At 43.4% G+C, this 25,707-nt stretch overlaps 1 protein-coding gene across 5 annotated transcripts in view; it reads right to left on the minus strand.

Annotated features, from left to right (window-relative positions):
* The window catches only part of Cald1 (caldesmon 1), a 189,754-nt gene that overhangs the window by 24,548 nt on the left and 139,499 nt on the right, over positions 1–25,707 (minus strand). For 4 of the 5 annotated variants that reach the window (XR_009056992.1, XR_009056993.1, XM_057767102.1 and 1 more), the window contains 3 exons: positions 13,827–13,973; positions 10,228–10,615; positions 3,009–3,154 (listed from right to left, as the gene is read on the minus strand). Coding sequence is in view for 3 of the 5 variants with exons in the window: in XM_057767102.1 (XP_057623085.1) it covers positions 3,009–3,154; positions 10,228–10,615; positions 13,827–13,973 (681 nt within the window). In the remaining 2 variants the exon portion in view is untranslated. Of the gene's footprint in view, positions 1–3,008; positions 3,155–8,358; positions 8,431–10,227; positions 10,616–13,826; positions 13,974–25,707 lie in introns of all 5 variants that reach the window. The other variant, XM_057767112.1, reaches the window with a different exon arrangement.

Here is a 25,707-nt window from a genome sequence, read left to right on the forward strand (position 1 = left end):
AACATTTGTAACAACATTATCCACAAGGGCCAGGAAGTAGGAGCAGCCTGAGTCCATCGTAGAATGAATGGATTAGCATATGCGGTCCATCCTCACCATGCAGTACTTACTGTTCAGCCTCCAAAAGAAATACTGACACATGCTACAATGTGGGTGAACTTGAAACTATTCTGCTGCATGAGACAAGCTAGTTATAAAAGGACAAATACCTCAAAATTCCACTTGTATGAAGAATCTATAGCAATATCAAATTCGTAGAAACAGAGAGTGGCGGTTCTCTGGGGCATAGGAGGTAGCCTAGGAGGAGCTGTGTGTGAGTGTGGAGTCTCAGTTCCTCAGCATGAAAGGATTCCGGAGTGGAGCGCTGCTACAGGCCCTTGGGAATGCAGTCAACACTACCAAACTGTAGTCCGTTTGTTTGTTTTTGAGACGGGATCTCTCCACAATTGGCCTCTAGCTCAAACTCATAATCCCTCTCATTCAGCCTCCTAAATGCTGGGACTGTAGGTGTTTACCATTATTTGGGCCTTATTGTTTCATGGGGGAGTTAAACCCACTAAGGTATGTTTGTTTTGATAGAGCTTCTGGGACATTTTTCTTATCCAAAGAGTTCATTTCTACCCTCTCTGACCCCAATACAGCTGGAGTATCCTTTGTCAGGATTTAAAACTTTAAATTATTACAGATGTGGTGTGATTAGGGTGGTTACTGGAGATCAAAGGGGTCAGTCATTATATCTTATAAATGTTTTCAAATGTATCATCTTTCATAGTCATAACATCTGGGTCATTCATAAAATAGGAATTTTATGAATAAGGTGAGAGAGATAAACAATTTGTCCAAACCGTGGAAAGGAGTTGAGGGCTAGGGAGGTGGCCCAGTCAGTGAAGCAGTTGCTGTGTAAACAGGAGGACCCATGTTCAAAAGCTGGGTGTGATGAGAAGCAAAGCTACACAGCTTGGAAAGCCAGCCCCGCCTACTCCCGATCAGTCAGAGACCCTGCCTCAAAAACAAGATGGCTGGCTGGTGAGGAACAACAGAGCATACTCTGCCTTCACTAGTGAAGTCACACAAGCTGGGTCGTCCCTGAACTGGACTGGAGGGGAATCTAGTGGTTTCCCCTTGAAGGCTTTGATACGGGGAGCCTTTAACTGCAAGACAGAGATGTGGAATTGCTTCTGTTCAAATACTTACTAATGTACAGTGAGGTCATTACTAACGAGATCCAAACACAGCAATCCCACACCCAACCCCTTTGTCTCAGGAACAATGAATCGCACTGTTTAATATTTATTCTGTGTCAGGGATGGCACAACGCTTCCAGCTACGGAACAAGAGAATGAATGAAACAGGACGTGGTTGAAGACACGCAGCGCACAATACTGATCTTATTTTATACACCTCTTGCCTTTGAACACAGAGGCAGTTCTGCATATACTGTTTCCTCTGGGACAAAGCTTCTCAAGCTTCAGGTTTAAAAAAAAATCAGTTTAGTAAATTGGTCTCAACATTTTAAACAATGAACGAGGTGTAGAGGTAAAGACAGCACCATGTACAACTTGTTTTAGCTATAAACATGTATGTTGGAGGGGCAGGGTCATGATATAAATTTGTTACTATGGGCTGAGATGATAAAGCATAACAGGTTCTTGATGGTCAGAGGTGAGCTCTCATTTTGAACTTGTACGAGGTTCAAGGGTTTCTTCCACCCTTCCATTACTCTTCATGTGAAGATCTTTGCGTTTTTGGAAAGTAGTTTGCTCTCTCTCCGATCATCTCGCGGTGTAGAGGACAGGCCTATGGAACCTCCTCTGGGATCCACTAGGTGTCGCTAAGTCTTTATTTTGTGTAATCAAAGCATTGGGCGTGAGGCTCTGGTTCAACAGTCACTAAGTGCAGGCTTAGGTTTAGTTGGAGTTAGAAAGCTGGCTCTGCAGCACTGTTGTGCATGGTACAGGATCATTGTAAAATATGCACCTCTGATCACATTCACTCATGTATATTGTATGATCCTGTGTGTGTGTGAGCTATCTTGAGTATTATATACATAGAAAAATATCTGGAATAAATGTTACTGGTAGTTGAATTAAAAAAATTCTAACCTTAAAAATGAAGAAACAAGTCAACTTTTACCAAAATGAGAGTAAGACCTTGACTATACTGCCTCTGCTTAAACATGCTGGTAGGCTTGTAGTACCAGGGTGGTATATGGAAATACCTTCCAGAAAGTTCTGCCCTGTCTTTGGCTTTCTTAGGCTTAAGGCAAATCCAGTACCAGGCTTTTGCCCATGAAGAACACAGCAGCTTGCTTTTAGCTCAATTGGTAAGTAAGTATCTAGCTAAAGGCTCTCACTATGTTCCTCCCAGTATACGGAACACAACATTCTCTACTTGTATGGGTATCAACTCCTAGCAGACACGGACAAAAATAAACTACATTGCGGTAACTTGCTTCTCTCACTTTTATATATATATTCCTAAAATGGGAAATGAAGGCAAATTTACATAGAGGGTTCTTACAGTCCTATGGGAAAAGGCTGTGATTTGGTTTAACTTAATGCACCCCAAGGTTTTGGATCACAGAATAATCTGAGCTTCATGAAACACGGATTTACAACCTTAGCAAAAATGGACTCTTAAAAATGGTGTCAAGAAAGGTTTGTATGAAGTTATTTGGATCATCCAAAGCATGAACCAATGATATTAATCCCAGTCATAGTATTTCTTAGTACATTGATACCACACGAGCATATTGTCAAGACATGGACACTAAGCATTATATGCCTTGCTATTATAAAAGAAGAACTAGAAGAGGATTAAGCTGTGGTAGAGCAATGAGTTCTGGTCTCCTGCTAGTGACAGGGAGGCAGGACCTGCTGACTATATCTTTAGGACAAAGGGAAGAATGCTGTCAGGTCAGATCCTTTCTGTCTGGAGGTTCAGGACAAGGAGACTGAGTCTCCCTCCCACATATGGGAAGACAGCAACTGTTAAGTATCACGATTTACCTGAAAGCATTCTCGGTTTGTTTAAGCTTGTGAGTCATGAGTTCTCCATTCTGTGCCTTCACGTCTGTAAATCCCTTCTTTCGATCCAAGAAGCTCTTGACTTCTTCTTTGGGTTCTTTGTCCTTCTTAATCTTCTCATCTTTGATCTAACCAAGGATACACATCAAGAAGATAGATAACTATAAACATCTTATTAGGTTTTGGTTATTACCAAGACCCCAACTTTTAAAGAAGTCTTTTGACATACAGCAACCATCCAGAACATGATGTAGAAATGAAATTAAGAACATTATTGGAGAGTAAAAAACAAACAAACAAACAAACAAAAAAAAACATAGTTCTTTGGCCTGTGAGCCCAAACTTGAACCTTAGTTCTAGGAAGTTAAGATCCATCGTTGTCCTCACTGGGTTTTTATTTAGGGGAGCAGTATTGTTATTATGTTTGGAAACCACCAAGTTCTAGGAATTCCACCTAAGAGTAGTTGCTTGCAGGTCCCACTAAGAAGAACAGTTACAGGTGTGGTTTTGATGGAAGAACGGCCGTGTAGCTTGGCCAAGTTTCTTCTTGGCTAAAGGGAGCATCTTTGCTAAGAGCCTAAGAAGGAGGAAACAAAAGAAAAGCCAGCAGGTGGTGCAGATCTGCCAGTTCTGGGGGCTGCGATCCAGGCTTTCGGTTAAGTGAGTAAGGACTTCCAAGGAGGCAACGCATAACCTACATTTAGGGGAAGGACTTAGAACCATGATCGAAGCCATATAAATGGTTCTAGGGTGCATGCTGACTTCCACAGGTGGGAAAGAGTTAGACCACCAGAAATGGGTTTGTGATTGTCATGTAACATGGATAGAAAGGATATGCAGAGAGCAATTGGGAGCTTTAGTATTTTTGTGGGGGTTGTATTGTAAATTCCTCATGGTAGACAAAACAGATTATTTCAAAGTGGCTTTTAAAGTGGACAAAGAGTTTAAATTACTATCGCATCCACTCTTAAAATGTGAGCAGGAGAGCGTGATGTCCATTGTTCTTTTCAAGACAGTTGCACAGATCTAGGGCTCTGCAGAAACACTTGGAGGAGGAAAGGTAGACCAGGGCTTCTCGGCTGTCTAGAACTTTCTCCCTTTACCTGACCACTCAACTGCTTCCCAGCGATTCTTGACACCCTCTGAACATTTACCCCTAAAAGGCATGTTTTACAAGGTAGAACATGGTATCACGGATTACCTTTTATAGTCCTTTGCCTGATGATTTCCCTTAAATGGTATTAAATCACTGCGGGTGGACTATTCACCGACATTGATCTAGCTGAGACTTTGATTTTCCTCCAAGGTGGGTTACATGTGGGTATCCCTGAGTTATGGCGAAGAGGGAAGCTGTGATGTTGCTGCTATGTCCTCTTTGGAAGATTTGTCTGCAGCTAAGGGGAGTGTTTTAGTCTAGAGCTGTTAGCTATCCAGCTTCTCTGGGAAGCTCATCAAGACATAGCTGGATAAAATGATCCCTTCCCAAATCCCATCCTGTTATTGCCCTCTTGGTCCCTGGTTGGGGTCTGAGCAAAGAGAAGGAAGCTCAAAGCCTGTATAGCAGTGTGGTCATGTCTGCTTGGTGGTGGTCCCTGCCCCCTAAAACACGTCAGTATTCACTGAATAAGCAGAAAGAAAGAGGATAGTTCTATTTTGGCCTGTCACTGTCATATAGAGGCCCAGAAATCATGGGCTAGAGTTCCCACCCCAGTTAATATGTTATCTGGAAATACAAATACAGAGGTGAAGGGTGCTATTTCCAGGGTAAATGAGATAAATCCTGAGTCAAATCTCGTGGCTTATGGGGCAACAGCATAGGTAAATTTCTTTTAACTCCTTTATTCTATTTTTCAGTCAGAAAAAACTTGCATTTCCTCAAAATATATTTCGGATTTCTTGGCAAAAAAATACTTCAAATAGATTTGTAAAAGAATAAATGTTTACCAGAAGAATGGCTTCCCACCTTATTTCAAGCTATGCCTCTGTTGGGAAGGGTTATGGTGGGTGGCCTGCTCGTCCACTCAGTGGGAAACTTTCTTAAAAACATTCTTAATCTAATAATGATGACTTGGGGTTGACTGAAAATTATTTTCTCCCGAGAAATGAATGAAACAACTCTATAGGATCTTCAAATTTTAGTTTAAAGAATGCAATGGATTAGATTCTACGGCAAGTTCACGGCAAACCCATGGCCTTCTGAGCCCCTGGGAAAAGAACTAGTCCTTTTAGGGTGGAATGTTGCCCCAGGTGGTCAGGAATACTGAAAAAGTAAACATGCTTCCTTCACAAGCAACAGCCTCCAGACACCCGACTGTTTGGATGAGACTCCAGAGAGCTGGGCTACTTTAGTGGGAGAAAACATGACCATGTGCAGGAATTTTAGGGGGTGTTGGAATTTAAGAGGCATGGCCTTAAGCTAGAGACAACTCAAAAGCCCAAGGGAACAGGTGGAACTGCCTGAACAGGAGTCTCTGTCATGCTCCTCTGCACGATAAAGTTCCAGAGTAGCAAGAGTTGGCTGGGCGTCAGTTACAGGCTTTCAGACCACAGTTAGCGCACTTTGGTTAGCTCCAGACTCCTGAATCCTCATCTGGCTCCCTGTTCCCCACTATGGGTGTTCTCCTGACTCTGTGCTCCTAAAATCTGATTCACAGACAACTCTGACCTTCAGCAGAGATTTCAGACCCCAGTCTAGAATGAGTGAATCATTCCCCAACCAAATTCCGGGGCGCATCTGCACGCTAAGGTTCAGGTTGTGTGGACCTGGGTGACAGGAACATCAGGTTCAAAGTCATAAAAAGACTCTGCTAGAAACTGTTTTTCTGTGAAAGTCCAAGGGAAAAATCAAATAGATACCAAGTGAAGGATTAAAAAGAGACAGCTTATAATCGAGGAAGAAAGACAAAAATGCTAATTATGTCTCAAGGTTGGAGATTGTCTGCACCCCATGGCTGCCGGAGAGTTCAGCTGCAGTGGAGGAAGATGGGGGGGTATTGTTTGTTTGTTTGTCTTTTAAAGCACTGGAGGGACTTTGGGAAATGTTTCCCCTGGAAGGTCAGTGGAATGTTTGTGTTTACTTGTGGTTGACCTATCCTGCGTATGCTGTATGGATTCCTGCCAGGCAAGCAAAGTTTCTGTTTGCTTTTTGTGAAGAAGAAGAAGAAGAAGAAGAAGAAGAAGAAGAAGAAGAAGAAGAAGAAGAAGAAGAAGAAGAAGAAGAAGAAGAAGAAGAAGAAGAAGAAGAAGAAGAAGAAGAAGAAGAAGAAAGAAGAAAGGGTTTAAAATGTTTAAAATGACTGAATTATGCAAAACTGATTTAAAGTTGCCTACATAGCACAGCAGTCCAGCTAGCTGGGAAGAGGGGACTCTATCCATTCAGTCAGCAGTTTCTCTGTGCAATGTTAAAATGTTAAGATGGAGCTTTGGAAAAGCCTGGTTGGAGGAGATTATCTAGACTGGCGTTAAAATGAAGCCAGAAATGATGAGAACTGGATTGTGCTATGGGGCAAACTGGGCAAGGGATAATGGCAGGGCTGGGACCAGCTGTTGCTGGAGTGTTTAACCAACACCTCCAACTGGGCCTTATCTGAAAAGAGGCCGATGAACGGCTGGAGGATGAGCCTCTTCTGACTCAGACACCCTACGTGGGCATGGGATACTTTGGCCATTAAAAGTGAAATCAGTAGCTTGGGGAAGTGAACTGACTCTCACAACACTGGAGGGTGTTCACTACAGTCTCCCCTTCCCATATTTCATCACTGAGTTGCAAATCTCACACCGTCTTCCCACTTAGGAAGATGTTCCAGTGTGTTCGGCTGCCTCCTTAGCTGCCCAGTAGAGCATCCCGGTCATCAGCTTTTGCGCTCTCTCCCTCCAAAGCCAGTGCTCATATTCAAACCACAATTTCTATTAAAAGCAGAGAGGAATAAAAGTCTAAAAAGCCAGTGTAACATGTTGTATGAAAGACATGGTCTTTCTTCTTATACAAATCTTACAAAGTCACCTAAGAAAACCACCCTCTCGCTACTTAATACAGCCATCTATTTTCCACACATGGAATTTTCTTTACAGTTCTGGATTTTCTTAATGGATACTCTAACAGAGAAACATAGCAAGAATCCGTTTGGGCCAGTATCCAATGGCTACAGATCACTTCATCAGTCTCTTGGGCAACATAACTCTGGCATTTCTACCGCTGCTGGGTCTGTTTTACTATATCCAAACTACTTGAACTTACTGGATAACGTGGCAATTTGTAGTGCCACTTGAAGCTAGCACGGATGGTTAGAATGAGGTGGGCTTTCTGCATGGCATTTTATGCTGGAGTGCTGTGGCACTTGGCGTTGTGGAAGCCTCATTTACTTACCTACAAACACCCTGGTGCCTGCTCCCCTGTGTGTGTGCGCCCCTCATAAATGCAATGCAGAGGAATTGACCAAAACTTCCTTTTGAAAACCATACATCATCTTCAGCTTGTCAACTGTCTACTGCGATTTAGGTTGGGGGAGGGTGAATTTTCTTGAAAAGGTTAAAGCATTCGTCAAAGCCAGCTGGAAAGACTTCATGATTGAAATGCAAGCAGAGAAGGACTCACAATAACCAAAGTCACACTGTAGGGGAGGGAAGCTGGAAAGCCTGGGGAGCAAGGCTGTCTAAGGGCTTGACTGTAACACCCACTAAGAAAGACAGTTTGCATGAGAATTACTGTCCCCATGCCCTCAGATGCTTTCAAGTTCATCCTTTTATTTTTTTTAACTACCGATTATCAAGTATACATGTGTATGTGGTTTGAGTGTGTATGAATGTGTGTGCACATGTGTATATGAATATGTATGAATGTGTTTGTTAAAGTGTGTGTGTGTGGGGGGGGGGGGGTGGGTGTGTGTGTAAGGCACAGGTTGATTTTGGGTGTTGTCCATGGGTCACTACCTTAATTTTTGAGACAAGGTCCCTTGCTGAAGCTAGAGTTCACTGGTGGTGAGAATGGCTGCCTGCCCATGAGTCCCTGCTGATAACCCCTAGTGATCCTTCTGTCTTTGCTTCCTTAAAGTGCAATTATACACTCCCCTATGCCATGCCCAGCTTTTTATGTGCATGCTAGGGAACGCTAGTACCAAACTCAAGTCCTCCTGCTTGAATGACCAGCTCTACTCACTGGGCCATGTCTCCTGCCTGGTTAATTAGTTTCGAGACACTCTCCACTATCCCATCATTCAGTGACTCATGAGTCATAGACTGAAGACCCCGGGACAGGGGTTGCAGTTCCTAGATCAGCTCCAGGGATGCCGCTCTGTGTGTGACGCTAGGTTTGGTTATTCGTAACAGCATTTACCTCTTCCTTTTTGGAGGCGGCCTTGTCATCTTGGGACTTTTGAGCTTGCCCTTTAGCTCTCTTTTCTTCATCCTTTTCCTTGTCAAGAATGGTGAAGGTCACTCAGGTAAATAGAAGCCCTTTCTAGCTTGCAAGAGTGAGAGGGTGCTCAGATCACTCCGCGTGGGCTGTGATGTTTCCGTGGCTGCCCTAATGCCGTACTCAGACCCCTGGGTGCCCGTGGTACCTGGCGCTAGTGGTTCTATCAGCAGGTGTGACATGTCCCACCCCACCCTACATTTTTTTCTCCCGTGGCTCCCGTTGTGCTCACTGAAATCTAGCATGACAGCGTGTTCCAGGTGTGTGTCTACATCCTGCCCACGGTCTTCTCAATTACAGCCAGGTGCATGAGCCCTTGACCCAGAAGCAGGGGTGAAAAACAACATCGGCACGATGCAGTGACAACGGGTTCACTCTGGAAAAGTGACCATGCAAGCGTGTCTGTTTCCTTTACAGTGCTTACAAGGGGTTTTTACGCAGCCTTGCAGACAGAGAAGAAAAAAAAAAACCTCACAAAACTGTATTTTACACTTCATTTCCCAACTACTATTTGTATCCTTCCTAGAGCCCCGTAAACTTGTGCTGCCCGCATGGCAAAAGGAGCAAACTGCATGCTCTCAGTTGTCCATCAGTGGCTAACTGGCACTACCCCCGCTGAATGACTTCCTGCAAGTCTACATTAAACCCGGGTCTACATGATGGCAAGCCAGGCTTTTGAAGCTGATGTTTTTGTTGGGGAAGGGTTCCAATCGTCTCCTTTCACTCCTTTATTCCAGTTGATCTCAAAGGATTTATATATTTTTGTCTTGCTACTAGTGTCTGAACTTAATCTTTATTTCTACTCCCCAACCCCTAATTCTATAATTAAAAAAAAATTACTATCGAACACCAGAGCAAGGTGAGAAGTCTGGGCCTCTTGCCTCATGTACACCCAGGAAAGATGTCAGAAAGAAGGGGTTCAGATGCAGATGCAAAAACAAGCTGACACAGCCCCACCACATTCATCGTCTTTGGGTTAATTCATTTTTTTTTAGCCATAACACCCAAGCACAGAGCAATTGATTCCTCTCCAGTTGGCCCATCAATTTGGTTGATTGATTGCATACTTGGCCATGGTTCGATTGTGTCATGCTTGGGTGTTGCTATGGCCTAAAAAGAATGAACACCTCACCAAATGATCAAGCAGGTGAGGGGAAGTGCAGGAGGGCCTCAGCCCGCCCGTTTGGTGTGCATCGCATGTCTCATGGTCGCAGGCATCACACAGTAGGGGCGCAGTGCGTACTGTACCTGCTGCTTCGGGAGAGCTGGCTGAAGTCTGTCTTCTTGTCCTTTCCTTTCTGCTTTCTCAACCCCCTTCTCGCCCTTATCCTTTGCTTCCTGCTTCTCGTTCCTTTGTTCCTCTAGCTGCCTTTTCCGTCTCTGCTCCTCTAGCCTAGCCTTCTCCTCCTCCTCTGCCTTGGCCCTCTGCTGCTCCTCAGCCATTCGTTTCTGCTCTTCCTCAACCCTTGCCCGCTCCTCGGCTTCCCTCCTTTCTCTTTCTTCTGCAGCTGCCTTTTGTTCGGCTTCAATTCTTGCCTGCTCCTCTGCTAGCTTTCTGTCCTGCTCAGCTTTGAGTCTTTCTCTTTCTTCTGCTTCCAACCTCAGCCTCTCTGCCTCGGCTCTCTCTCTCTCTTCCTCTTCCATCTTTTTTTGACGGGCTAGCTCCTCTGTGTCTTGTTCCCTCTCCCCCTCTACTTTGGACTCCTCGGCACTGACTTGCCCGTTTTCCAGTACCGTTACCACAGCTTCCTCTTGGGATTCTGGTGTTTTCTCTTCTACCGTCTCCTCTACCTGATTTTCGCCAACGCTCCCTCCCTTCAGCTCCTCCTCCTCCTTTTCTTCTTTCTTTGTGTCTTCAGCATCCTGATGGCTGTTCTTCTGGTAGGACTTGGTGACGACTTCTGTTTCCTCTACCTCATATCGTCCTGGACGACTCTCCCTTTTCTCTTCCTTCTCTGCTGTTTCATTTTCTGCCGTGTCATTTTGCATACTTCCGCTTGGGACGGACAGACTGGCATCCGTTACAGTTGGATCAAACTCCTTCTGACGCTCTAGGGCTTCCTGGAGGCGTTTCTGGCGTCTCTCTTCACGCCTGGCCAGGCGCTCCAGTAAGGCAGCCTCCTCATCACCTTCTATCTGAGTGTTCGTGGTGGCTGGCTTAGACCCTTCATCAGGAACACTGGATGACAGAAGGAACAACACCAGAGACAACTTGTCAGTTAATCGGTCATCCAGACTCACCCATAACCAGAGCAGATGCCAGCAGTATCTAGCTCACACGCCCCTAGGTGTTACCACTTTATTCTGGCTTGTCTGACTTCCAACCGAGCCTAACCAAGTCTTTGCTCTTGGGCTTTCTTGGGTCACTGTGTCTCCTTAACTTGCTGTAGGAGCTTTGGATATTAATATCACCCACCAGAAACTGAGGAGCAGCATCAGTGTCTCTCTGTTTTGAAGGATAATTCTACAGTCATGGCTCTTACTAGAGTTATGTTCCAAATAACCACAGTGGCCACTTATCCCCAAAAGCAACCTTTACATGGTTGCCCCACTTTGCTACAGCCCTACCACTGTTTCCTTGGATTATCTTACAAACTACCTGTGCTTAAAACACGATTTCAGAATCTGGGTCACTGTGGATCCCAACTATGACAAGGATCAAGTCAGAATAATGAGTGAATTCCTTGAGCATCATAGTTTTATATTCTAGCCACGTAGTCATTCTTGATCTGGATTGGTGGAAGAGTATGTTCAGTGGGGAGACTCGACATTTATGCCAGCAATCTGCACTTTGGAGACATCTAAGCGTCCTCCAGTCCTCCACAATTCATGGGGTGACGACTGCCAGTCAAGAATGGCGTTTCCTACCATCTGCCCTTCTTTGCACCTGGACCAGGTAACCAATAAAATGGGAGTATAAAGGATGCACCCAGGCCAAAGCAACTGAACAGGCGCATATTCTCCATGCTCGCCAGACTCTGGATCCTAAGGGTTGACAGAGCCATAGGGGAAAGAAAGACAGACGGACCCCTGGGGCTCACTGACAATCAGTCTAGCTGAATCAGTCAACCCCAGGCTCAGTGAAAGACCCTGTCTTCAGAATAAGGTGGACAGCCGGGTGTGGTGGTACACGCCTTTAATCCTAGCATTTGGAAGACAGAGGCAGAGGTATCTTTGTGAGTTGAGGCCTGCCTGGTTTATATAGCACGTTCCAGGACAGTCAGAGATACACAGTGAGACCTTGACTCAAACAAATAACAACCAAAAATAAAAGTAATAAAATAAAAGTAAGGTGGAGAGCACTTGATCTAGCACACAAGAATATCCACAATGCATTAGTTTACTGTATTATAATACTGAAATTGCCATAGCAACTATATTACCATAACTGATCGAGCTGACCTAACTTCTTTATATAGGTTTCCAGGAATAAAAAACTTTTTCTTCTCCTCTCCAATTGGTAAAGACTGGATAATCCAATGTTTATTTAAAAAAGAAATGTAAAATCCAAACTGTAGCATGTCCATCATCTCCTCACTCTCCAGGGCGCTGGACACTGCCCAGACCAAGGGCGTTGGCCATTCCTGGCTGGAATTACCAGTCATGTGATACCAGAGCTGTGACCAGAGCTGGAAGCATATGTCTTGCAATGTTTAGAAACTCCATCAAATTTCATGGTTCATACTAAACTTGGCTCTCCTGATGTTCAAGTTCACTTGGTTTTGGAAAAATACATTTCATATTTAACAACAAAATACGGCCAAGGAAATCCTAGATTTTAAGCCTGTTTGGCCTCTGCTGTTGCTGGAGGACACTGTCTCTGTGAATTAGCCGCACATGGATTGCATGTCCACAGAAACCCGAAGAACTGGGAGTTTAAGGGCAAAGGTCTATGCATAGGACACTTGGACCAGCTGAGTTCTGATGTTTCAAAAAGGTACTACAAATTCCAAAGTGCTAGCCTGATGAAATTGCTGTTAAGAAATCAACAGACTCAACTGAGCCTTTCTCTGCTTGCTTTCTTTTCTTTCTTTCTTTCTTTCTTTCTTTCTTTCTTTCTTTCTTTCTTTCTTTCTTTTTTAAGATCATGGTAACAATCATTGGTAGAAGTTAAGTGTCAGAGCTGCTTAGCCCCAAGAAGGGGCTTTATACTTGTAAATGATTAATAGGTCTGCAGGAAATCACATGTTCAGACCCGAATATATTTCATTTTAAAAACATTTTTTGTTGTTGTTTTTTAGTTCTTTTGATACAGAGTCTCATGTAGCCCAGGCTAGCCTTGCACTGACTAAAAAGCCAAGATTGACCACGAACATCTTCCTGATCCTCCTGTTTCCACCTTTGGAGTGTTAGGATTATAAGCTTGCACCATCACGCTTGGTGAAAGGATTTGTAAATTTGGATAATCTCATAAAATAGCTAAGAATAAAATTAAAGCTGAAATGAAGTACAAATAGAAAAAAGACCTAAGTATGTGCTGTTACTTTTGCTGTTGGGTCGAAGCTCAAACCCAGGGCCTTACAGGCGAGGCCTGCCCAGCGCTGTTACCTCAGTCCAGAAGCAAGGTTTTCAGAAGCCGAAGCTATTGATCAGTTGTAACTTTTAAAAACCATTGTTGAACACTCACCAATAACCAGATTCAGGAAAGGCCTCAACATGTCATTTTAAAAACAATTTTTGCCCCCTCTCTTTAGCTTGGAAACAGAAAAGGGCAACGGATGGCCCCTTTGTCCCCTTTCTGTGAGACTCTGCCAAGAGCACACTGTGTCATGTGCTTCCCATGTGCAAGGCATTGGGCATCTTACATGCACTTGCATTTCTCTGTGGCTGAGCAGTAGTCTTCAGGGAGGCTATGGCCGTATCTACTAAAGCGAAGGGGCATAGATTGCTAAGTTGGGGTTCAAAGCCAGTGAGTGAATCCCAGTGATCACACCTGCCCCTCTACTCTGCTTGACACTTCCTCCTCAATTAGGAACCAATTACCAAAGACCAAGGTTGCTATCTTCTACCTAAACATTAAGTTTCTTATTACACTTGTCTTGTGCATCAACATTTGTAAGACTACCCTGGGAAATGAACCAAAGAGCCTGTGACCCCTCCTTTGAAGAATTTTTTTTTTAAAACATACACCAAGATAATGGAGCTATTAACAGCCTCCTCTCGAAATACACTAAATAAAAGAAACAGAACAAAACTACATATAGCCTGGACTACACAGTGAGTTCCAGCTTGGGGTACCCAGTCAGAACCCATCTCAACACAACCAAAACCAACCAACCAAACCATAATGGCTGAGTTGGTCTGAGAAGGGAATAATTTGCTAGCAAATTCCATTCAACAGGGCAGGCTAAGGCACACCCAGAGATGCCTCACTGAGACGAGGACAGTACCTGTTCTGGGCATGAGCCTCCACCTGGTCAGTCACCTGCCCCAAGGATTCTTCCTCTTGCTTCTGCCGCAGCCTTTCCTGCCGGGCTCGGCGACGCCGTTCCCTGGCGGCCTCTTCTTCATCATCATCATTCCTCTGGTAGGCGATTCTGCAACAGAAGGACAAGCTCCTGAGCACACCAGCTGACAAGCATTGTCAATCAATGTCCTGGCCACACAGCCTTGAATGGCTAACGAGCCAGGTTCTAAAAGGATGGTTCGCTTTCCCAAGTTTGGAGACCCAACCAATTTTGTTTTCAAACTTTTTAGTATTTGAAAAGCACAAATCCAGTGACTCTGGGAACAATTTATATTGATCAAATAAACCAGAGCATCTACAGCAGAGAAGACTGCCTTTGAAGACTGTGGGGTAGCATGTTTGGACTTCTGTACTGAACTGATTATCACATGCAAGATTTAGAAGTGGAAATAGCAAATATTGAACGCAAAGAATCAAAACATGGATTAAAAAGGACTCAGTACATTGTGTGAACCAGAGTCAGAATTGTCCCAAAGATTAGAAAAGACTCCAGTGACCATTACTATTAAAGCAAGACTCTAGTGCTAATAAGCCAAAGTTTTCACTAAAATCGAGGACACTGAATATCTTCTTCGGTCAGAATTTGTTATACCCGGGTGTGTGTATCATTGGCCTTTGATTTATGGCTTCATAGTAGGTGCATTGTGAGAGTGTGTAGCCACCTCTTGTTAAACTAAAATGTGTATTAGTTCTTGTTTCACTAAAATGTTTTAATATCCCATATGTTGTACTGCTTGTGCATGTGTGTGTGCATATTTGCGTGTATATGCGTACACATGCACATGTGTGCACAGGCGTATGGAGGCCCCGAGGCTGATGTTAGGCATCTTCCTTGATTGCTTTCTACCTTATTTCTTGAACCAGAGTGACTGATGGCAGCTAGCTAACTTGCTGCAGGTTGGAATGACAGGCGGGCCACCATGTCCACCCACACGCATGAAGAGTCTGAACTGCAGTCCTGCTTATGTGGTGGGAACTTTAACCACTGAGCAGTCTCCTCAACCAAAGCAAGAGATGTCCCTAAGTGGGCACAAACTCAACTTGTACGTAATTGCCAAGATAAGTTCATTTTCAAATTAAAGGAAATAAAACATCAGAACCTATGCGAGCAGCCCATATGTAACTGATGGTAGTTTGCTCGTTTGGGATTTAAAACCAGGCCTGTGTAGGCTTAGATCCACTACTTTTAATCTGTGGCGTCTTTTTACTTCAATAGCACTATGAGTGTTAAAACTTCTGTTCATTTGCTCTTTGCTGATTCAGAAAATCTGACTTTATATTTACTGAAATCTGCAAGTGGTCAGATGTCACTATAAATAAAGTGTGTATATGTTCCATCTATATATCTATTACATATTCTGATAAACTGACTGGGAATTTGCTACAAATATGGAGAGGAAAGCAGCCTGGTAGAATTAATGTAGGACTAGACTAACAGTCAGAGAACTTGGTTTTCAGAACTGATTTCTCAGGAATATCTGGCCCTTTGAACAACCTGTCCTATGTTTCCTTGTCCCCCGGAATGGCAATCAAACAGAAATCGTGGCTGCCAGGAGAGAGTGTGGTAAACGGTGGCATTCTGTTGGTTGTTAGGAAAATTCAGCTAAGGGGCGGCCTGGTGAGGGAAGAGGAGTTCAATTGTGGACGTGTTGAGTGCGAGGGGACAAGATGACAAGACACAAATGTTCCCTTCTAATTCAATCATGGTGTCATTTGCAGGAACAAGCCCTTCCCAGTGGTTTGGCTTTAACCTGTGGAATCTTGGCCTAATATTCTTTGGCGTATTTCTCAGCAGATCGCTCTAACCACAGCAGAGAGAAGAGTACTTAACAACTGCCTCTCAAGCTAATCAAAGAGGAGTTCTTTATTTGGTCTCTCCATCTCGGGAATCAGCCCTGAAAGCACCCTCTGTTTTGGAGCCTTCTTCTTCTGGGACAAGCAGGAGACATGGAAGGTTCATACGGGCCATCCCCATGCTAAGAACAATGCTCTCCCTCCTGTAAGCCATCAGATTGAAGCCAGAGTTTCCCAAGATATTTGAGATGTCACTATCTTCTTCCCACCTACGCCGAGAGCTTCATGGGTGCTGACAGCATTTAGCTGGGAGATAAACTGGTTTGACTACCATGGCCGGGACACAGCAAGCCTTCCTTCCTCTTGGATTTCTCATTGGAGGAGTGACCTGTGCAGAGGTACTACCTCCACTGTCTCTTCTAATCCTTCCTGCTTATAACTTAAGATCTGTGGGTGATAGCCCCTCTTATAGCTTATAGCCCCCCTTCTGGGCACAGTTACCAGAGACTGCCTGAGAATGATTTTTTCCTGTTATTAATACAATGAGGGATTAAAATTGTTCACCAAGTTAAAACAATAAAAGAACTGTCATGGTCTCATGCTATGCTCAGTCCTAACGGTCCAGTCTCTGGATGAAGACCATATCAGGAGGGACAAGGCAGGGGCTACTCTTGGTAAACCATCTACCATACAAGTGTAAGCACTGGTGTTACAATCCTCAGCACCATGTAAATACTGAGACAAGGGAATGCCCAGACTAAGTTAACTAGATTATTAGCTGGATCAGTGAGCTCTGAATTCAACCGAGAGACCCTGCCTTAGTTTACAAGGCGGAGAGTGACTGAAGAAAACACTTGACATCAGTCTGGCTTCCTTGTACATATGAACCTGTACACACATATGCATACACATGTATACACATACACACCACATATACACACATGCACACACACAGACACACGCACACACATACCACATATACATACATGCACACACACATACACACACATAGACAAACACACACAAGCACACACACCACATATACACACATGTACATACACACAAACACACACACAAACCACATACACACACCACATATACACACACATGCACACATGGACACACACGCACGCACCACATTTACACACACATGCACACATGGACACACACGCACACACCACATTTACACACACATGCACACACATATACACACAGAGAAACACACACACATATACACACACGCACACACACACATATACACACACGCACACACACACCACATACACATGAAGCCAAAACAGAACTATCAGTTGACTTTATGAGTGCAACTATGTGGATAACAAACTCTTCAACTGCGAGACTCCTACACTGGTCCTTGGAGAGCCAAGAAATTTATGGCTTCTAAAAGCAGCCTGTCTTTTATACTTTTACCACTAATTTATTTCTTCTTTTCTTTCTGATTTTGGCCGGGGGACAGCTGGAGGTTTGAGATAGGTCTCATTATGTAGCCCTGGCTGTCCTGGAACTCAATCTATTTGTTGACCAGACTGGCCTCAAACTCATGGAGAGCTTCCTGCTTTCTCTTCCCGAGCGCTGGGGTTAAAGATGTGTGCTACAACACTCAACTAGGATTTATTTTCTTATAGAAAAAAAAAAAAACCTCTTCTGATTCTGAAAGTAATGGGTTCTTGTTTTGTTTTAAAACTAGGTAATTACCTAATGTATAAAGACAAAAGTGAAAATCAGCTGCTTAGGATCATGTAAACTAAGCTCTGATATGATGCAAGTTTGAGGTATTCAGTACATATGTCCCTAGGTATGGAGATATATGCATTTTTAATAAAGTAGGGTCATATTATATGTATTATTTCACAAACAGTTCCTTTAATTAAACTTAGTCATGGCCACGTTTTAACACATCAACAAACTACGTCAAAGGAAACAGTATTTTATATCTACATACACCAGATGGTAATTATGTAGATATACTATAACCTAATATTTTTCTTACTGGTTATTAAATATGTTTCTCCAACTTTATGTTCCTCCAAGCAGTGGTACAAAGACTTTAAAACTTCTCAGAAGTTTTTTTGGAGGCTTTTGATGTTCTGATAAACTGGCCTCCGGAAAGGTAACACAATTCCAGTGCTGTGTGGGCAAGCCCACTTCACCATCACCCAGACTCTGTCCAAAAAGACAGACAAGGAGGCAGGATTCCTACTACATCTGCAATAGCAGTAGCTCTGTTCTACATCAAAGACAGAACGTTAGCATCTCGGATTTTCCACACATCAACCTTAACATTGTTGGAAATGCTGCTGACTAACAAGATTCCAATCTAGTCAGATGGTCAGAGAGGCATAACAGCCCAGTTTTACTTCTATGAAATTTCAGCAGACTCCAGTATTAATCAGTTCATTCTCTTGTGCCCACAGTACGGAAGCAGTCACCTTCCCAGATGCTTTGGGACAAACTCAACTACGTTTCATACAGTTTTAATCAAGTACATTTTGTTGTGATTAAAAAAAAAAAACAACCTGACAATATCCAAGTCTACTAAGCAACACCTCCATTAACTAAACCATCTGGGGGTCTGTGAGCTCCTGAGCCATACTGACTGTGAGCGGGTTTACAATGGATCGAGTGTTCTGCTTTGTCTCTTAGCAACCATTTGTGCTCAGGTCTCATCACAAACACCTGGGGATTTGAGGGACCTTTCTAGTGAAAGGTCAGGGTTGCTAAGAGCCAAGTGACTCAGCAGAAATTTGGGACAACGAGAGGAAATCCACCATGTATTCGCACATAGAATTTATAAACTAGTGCAAACAATCCCCAGAGTTCAGAATAATTACACGCTATCGGACATGCGTGTCCATAGCATGAAAAAGCAGAGGGCTGGTGCGCCTTCCATTCTCAGAACCATTGCTTAAAGGTCCTGCTGACGCTTGATATGAAAGCTCAGAGCTACATGCCAGGAAAACTCTTTCATAATGTCTGGCTGTTCCAAGAGAACGACTTTAAGTCTCCAACACCAGAACTCCGCTGCCTCTGTATATGACCTTGTTAAATTCTGGGCCTTTCAAACGGAAAAGTTCAAACAAATAAAAATCATTGTAAACATGATGAACTTGGGAATCGTTGAGAATCCAGTTTCTTTGTGTCAGTCTGTCAAGAGCTAGGCGGAGGGAAAGGAACCATAGAGGTGTCTTCTAGCAACATATTAACTGTTGGCTCGCTTCTGTGTTCCCCTCCTTCCATAGTCACCACACAACACGGAGGCGACTCTTTTCACCATATCTGCAGGACAGTCAGGTATAGCGGTGCACATTGTACTCCAAGGTACTTGGGAGGCTGACGTGGGATTATTCAGGCAAGGCCAGGCCAGGCAATGAATTCAGATGTGGTTTCAAAAACAGAGGAAAAATGGCTGGCTATGTTGCTCAGTGGTAGGGCGCTTAACCTAGCGTGTGCAAGACTGTGGGTTTAATTCCCTGTACCACCTCCAGCAGCAGCAGCAGCAGCAGCAGCAGCAGCAGCAGCACCACCACCACCACCACCACCACCACCACCACCACCACCACCACCACCACCACCACCACCAAGGAAACAAAGAAAAGGAGGGAGGAAGGAAAGGAAAGAAAGAAGAAAATATATCTATAGAATGTTTAAAAAAAATATCCTTCTTCCCTTTGTTGTTTTAGAATGTTATTCTCCCTTCCCTTTCTTTTTTCCATTTTGGTAATTTTTTTGAGTTGAGACTATAGGCCAGTATCACTACAGTTCCGATGCAATGCTGCCAATAGCATTTTATCAACAACAACAACAAGAAAACCCTGGTCTGTCAGCTGCAGTTTCTCCTGGAGACTGACAGCAAACACAAGACCTACACAAGTTCAAACCAGACAAAATCCCAGCATTGTGAGGGGAAGTGAGCACCAAACCTCACCCCTGCTCGAGAAGCTATTTGCAATTAATACTTGTTGAGAAAGGGAAAATCAGTTTTCTCCAACGAAGTGTCCTGGGTGCATCAACCACACTCCAAGGCAGGCCCCATCCCAGGAGTTGGCAAAAAAAAAAAAAATGGGCTCCACTTTTTTGTGCATTTTTGGTTTGTTTGTTTTTTCTATTTTTTTGTTTCTTTTCTTTTTTTTTTTTAAATTTGTCTGTTTTGGTTTTTACTTTTTGTTTTTCTTCTTTCTTTTTTAGAGAGAGAGAAAGAAGCGTGGGTGGGTAGGAAGATGGGCAGATTTGGGAGGAGCTGATGGAAGGAAATGAGTATGGTCAAAATATATTATATAAACTTTAAAAAAAAGGAAAGAAAAAATAGTAGCCACTTTCACCGGAGGCAGGGAGCCAATTTCCTTACAGGTTTAAGAGCTTTAAAATCCACAGGTTCAATGAGAAAAAGCCTCAAAAAATGAGAGGCTCAAATGATCAGTTATAATACTTCACTCAGATCAAAATCTGGAGTCTGTTTTCCTTAGCTGTTCCTCCTGTGTTTCCATATCTTTAAAAGAATGCACCTAAAATGCCAAGAGACTGAATAATTTCCTCACCTGTAACAATAAACCTTATGGAAATCTATCATTTACGAATTCCCAGTAGCTGAGAGGCCAGTAGAGAGTTGGTGGTCCTCTAGATCAGCTCTGACATTTCTGCATCTCACTGAACCTCACATCTGTGTGAGCCATCTTTGAGAAAGTGATGTTGCTTAAAAGGGATCTCAGGTTTGTCACTGAGATGCCACCGTCTTGTTCCCAGCTTCCTACAGCTAGCTATACACTGCCCATGTAGGCTACACGTAGTAGAAGACTTGGGCCTCACAGCCTCCAAGAAGGGCATCTCTTTGGCAACTATTATTATTGTTGTTGTTGCTGCTGTTGCTATTGTTATTATTATCACTTCTGCCAATGTCATCTTTTTTAAAAAAATAATTTATTTGTTTTACATACTAACCACAGTTCCCTCTCCCTCCTTTCTTCCTATTTCCTTCCTCCCCTCCCCCACATCCATTCCTCAGAGAGGGTAAGGCCTCCCATGGCAGATCACTTGAGGCAGGACCAAGACCCTCCCCTGCATCAAGGCTGAGCAAGGCATCCCACCATAGGGAATGGGCTCCAAAGAGTCAGTTCACGCACCAGGGATAAATCCTGGATCCACTGCCAGGAGCCACACAAAAAGACTACGCCACACAACTGTCACCCACATTCAGAGGACCTAGTTCTGTTCCATGCGGGCTTCCCAGCCAACGTCCTTGTCTTAATGAGGTTCTTATGACAGAATCTGATTTAAAGTGTTACAACTTTCTGTGGGTTGGAAATATGCTCATCAACTACTTGAAGGCAACATGACTCACGTCCATCCGTTGTTGTTTTTGTACCAAAACCCCAGGGATTTTCTTTCATAATATGAAATGCAAGCAGATTCTCCACGCATCTCTCATCAGCTCGGTGAACTGTTTATTCGCTCTCAGAAAGTCTGAGGCCACACTGTGATCAGGGGGGAAAATCCCGAGCCATTGAAAAGAGTCCTGTGTTTTCAGTAGACTTAGCACACCTTTGGAAGTTAAGTTTATTGAAACATTCCAGGCTCTTAAATATAATGTTCTTTACATGTGGTGTCGGCAAAATATTGTGGTCTGAATGCATATGAAGTCCAATTCTGAAGTTTTTCCTTGGCATCCTTAAGAGGAAGGGAATTGAATTATAGTGGAGGAAAATAAAACCCAAGAAAATAAGAATCTTTTCTGTCAGATTATGGGAAAGTAAACAGGTTTGTATTAATAATAAAGGAGAGAGAGAAAAGAGAAGCTTCTTTGATTGAAGAGACTTTTTTGGTGGGGTTAGAAAAGTAACATGTACTGTATTCATTACAGGACTCAATGCCTATCGAATCACTGTTGAGTCACGTTTACTGGCGTCAAGGCACACAAGGAAGGAGACAGGCTACTTTGAAGACAATTACCCCGGAAGAGAAGTACATGTCGATTTGTCTCTCTCCTCCTTCTCATCCCCCATCCTTTGAACATTTTGAGTCACTAGAGCTTGCACGCCAACCGTATTTATTTGGGTTTCCATAATATTTGCTGGCTTTCATGTTCGTGTTCATATGCACGTCCTCACCAGTTGTCACCAGCAGCCCATCATTGCCTTTAGACAAAGATGGCATCCCACAGTTACACAAACTTCTGTAATCACAGACCACGAGGAGGCCAAGTGCTACAGAGCAGCAGACAGTGGGAAGAGAAGCAAGACTGGGTTTGGTTAGAAGACGTCGAGGGCACCAGATCTGAGAACATCCTAAAACGGTCCTACCCTAGGACAAACAGATTCTCCAAGTAAAAGGCTCATTTATGAATCAATGCATAGAGTCAAGAGAAATTTTAAAATAAAATGGTCTAATAGGTTGAAATTAGATTTTTAGATTAGAAATTTGTATCCTAGACTGTGCAGTACCTGCAAATGAATATAGTGTAACTTCACTTTAAAGATTAATAATGGAACTGACATGTACATGCTAGCAACTTGGGTACCTCCAGTAGCTAATCAGGGGCTTAAATGTTTCTTTTCAATACCATTCCTCTCTCTTCTGCTGCCCAAAATTCACCCCTGCCTGAATTTTGCAGCACCTGTACTATCCTCTTATATTTGTTTTTGTAGTTTTACACCATGGTGTGCATTCCAAATGATAAAAATATTGTCTGTTCAAAACTTCATATAATAATAACATATGCAATCCGTGATTGATGACTTTCACACAACAACATGCCTTTGTGTTTACAGGAATCCATGTCATTTATAAGGATACAGATGGGACCTGACCATGCTTTCCAAATCTTCCTTGAGCCTAGAGCTTTGGATGGGATAAATGACTGTGACCTTATTCAACTGGTGCCACTTTCTTTAATTAAAAAAAATCCTTAAATGATTTATGTAATTCAGTAGAAAATAAAATGGAAAAAGTCTAGATTTATATTCTTATGGAGTTGTTATTTTTCTCATGTTTCTTCTGAAAAGAAAGAATGTGTATCATTAAATTCAGATTTGGGAGGGCCATTCCATAACAGCTTCCTGAGATAAACTGAAATCTATTCATGTTCTCATGGAGAGGATTAAATTTGTTTCATCCTATCTACCCTACCATATCCAAACAATAAGCTTGTTCAGGCACAGAGATTCACTTTTTAATTTCTGGAGTTTACAAAGGGTCAGTATAAGGACTGGAGAGGACTGGAGAGGTGACTCCATGGTTAATAGCCTGTGCTGCTCTTGAAGGAGACCTGAGTTCAGGTCCTAGTACCCATTTCTGGTAGCTCGCAATACCTTGCAACACCAGATGTTTCTACCACCTCTGGCCTCCGCAGACATTGTGCAAATGTGCACACACATGCATGTAAGTGCAGGCGCGCACACACCCACACAATTAAAAAACAAAATAAAAAAAAGGTAGGTGTGGTAGTTTGAATATAATTGGCCCCCATAAGCTCATGGGGGAGGTGTCACTATTAGGAGGTGTGGCCTTGTTGAAGTAGGTGTGGTTGGAGGAAGTCTGTGGGGTCAGACTTTGACATCTCCTATGCTCAAGCTACACTTAGTTCGGGCCACTTCCTGTTGCCTATGGGTCAAGATGTAGGACGCTCAGCTCCGTCTCCAGCACAATGTCTGTCTGCATGCCACCATGTTGCACCATGATGATAATGAACTAAACTTCTGAAAATGAAAGCCACCTCAATTAAGTGCTTTTTCCTTTATAAGAGTTACCATGGTCTTGGTGTCTCTTCACAGCAATAGAAACCCTAACTAAGACCATAGGGATAGGAAGAGAGGGTTGATGATGGAAGAGATATATAAGTCTGCTTAGCTGGTGCCTGAGCTAAACTTGGGTTGAATTGAATTACAAGGATAAAGGGAAATGATTAAATGGATGAGAAGCTAATTAAAAGGAAATTAGCCCTAGCTTGTCTTATGTCCCAACCTAAGATTCTCTAATAAACATCATCAATAATGAATATAAATATCATAAATATGAAATGCGAATTATAAAAACATGACTCTTAATGTTCTTTGACTTTTAAAAATGGTAATCAAAAGTAAAACTAGGGAAAGGGGTAGAATCAGCATGAGGATGCTCTCTGGATGTCATCCCCATCAAAAGGTATCTTGCTTTAATGTATATAGTGCGTGGACAATAAGGCTAAGGATAGACAATTTTTAAACTCAAACATGAGAAAATAACTAAACCCAGGTGCCTATGACTGGCATTACCATATCTCTCATCTCTCTCTCTCTGTTGCAGCAAAGGCTAGACACGATATACAGCTGACTAACATCTGTTAAATGAAGCCTGGAGGGCCACTCCCACAGTTCCATGAGCCCACGTGGCTGCAACCTCATCTGACCACAGGTGTAGCAATAAGCAAATTCTTTTCAAACACGCATTTCCTTCTTCTTGTGTGAAAGACATGAAGTCATCTTAGATGAGTCTTAGAGTGCTCCAAAAAAAAAAAAAAAAAATCAGTCATTCTCCCAAACTCGAAGAATTCGCGTGATGCGATACACGGGTCCATAATTTCATGTGGTTTTGCTTCTAATTACAATGCCATTATCAGGTGGGTAAACATTCGACAAAAGAAACAAAGGGATTGGAAAAAACCGAAGATGAGATGTCCTTAAATGGAGATTGGAAGGCTGCGGGTAATTAGAGGGGATCCCTGCGGAGGCAAGTGGTACTGCAGACAGGGAGGAAATGGTGCACAGCAGGCGGAGGCTGCCGCGTCCTCACAGACCCTGTGTCAGCATCCTCCCCAGACAGACAGGCGGTGCTTAATGTGGGGGAATTTATGGATAATGGATTTTCATAACAGACCTTTTATGATCTCTCCCTCCCTGAAAAGTGCCCTCCAGAGCTTTTCTGCTTCCACTCTCAGTTTTAATTGGAAAAAGATTTACTATTCATTTCCTCCTTCCCAAGTCGTCCTTTCCATTTGGGTGGCACAGCCTCCCCATCTTGATTCCCTGCGTGTCCCTCCAGGCTCCTCTCAGGAACCAGACAGTTCTCATACACTGGTCCATGAGACCAGGGCCCCTGTTTCTAGCATCACCTGTGAAAGGCAAGGCTGCCATTCTAAAAGCTGTATTGGGGTGGTTCCTACTCATGAACTCATCTAGAATCCCCTGGCTTGCAGCTAGGGGCTTGTTTACAAGTGAAGGTAAACCTCCAGGGGAAGCAGGAAATGGAAAATGAAGGGCCACATCCTGGACACTTGGCCCAACGGAAAGGACTTGTGTCTTTGCAGGGGACTTGGCAGCCACCTGGGGGTCTAGCCTCCCTGCTGTTGGGAAAGGAAGTCGATTCATCTCTGCTCTTGGTGGGTTATGGTCCCATCAAGGGAAACTTTACTTAAGACAGGGCCTGCTCAAGATAGAGATGAGCTGACACTCATCTATGCTTGGTAAAAAGCCAAACGAAAGACAGCCCATCTCCGCTTGAAGACACCCTTCAAGTAAAGGCAGACACGCCCACATTTTAACAGAAGAGTTAAAATGAAGCACCATGTTTGTGTGTACTGATTAAGTTGGCAGCATTGCTAGCTGAAGGGCCGGAGATCTACCAGGCTTCTGAGAGGGCGATATGATCCTTACAAATTTTCTCGTATGGCACTTAAAATATCTTGAAGAGTCCTCATCTGGACTTGTAGATCTGTATTCCAAGCGATGACTAGCCAGGAAGGCTTATGCTGTTTTCTGACTAAACATGAAAGCAATGAAGACAGCAGACTGTTAAACTGTCACACAGTTGAATTACAAATGACCCTTGGCAACAGCAGCGTGAGCATATGGCTTTCTAATCTTGTATACATTCCTCTCTCTAGCCAAACCACTGGCCACCTGGACCCTGGCTCTGAAGGAGGGCAGTTCAGTTTAGATGTGTGACCAGAGCAATGAACTGTGGGCAAGACGGGGTAGGAAGACACCTAGAGTCCGAGGAGGAGAAGACTGGGGACATGGCAG

The sequence above is a fragment of the Chionomys nivalis genome, chromosome 1, assembly GCF_950005125.1.
Source record: "Chionomys nivalis chromosome 1, mChiNiv1.1, whole genome shotgun sequence".
Classification (NCBI taxonomy): Eukaryota; Metazoa; Chordata; class Mammalia; order Rodentia; family Cricetidae; genus Chionomys; species Chionomys nivalis.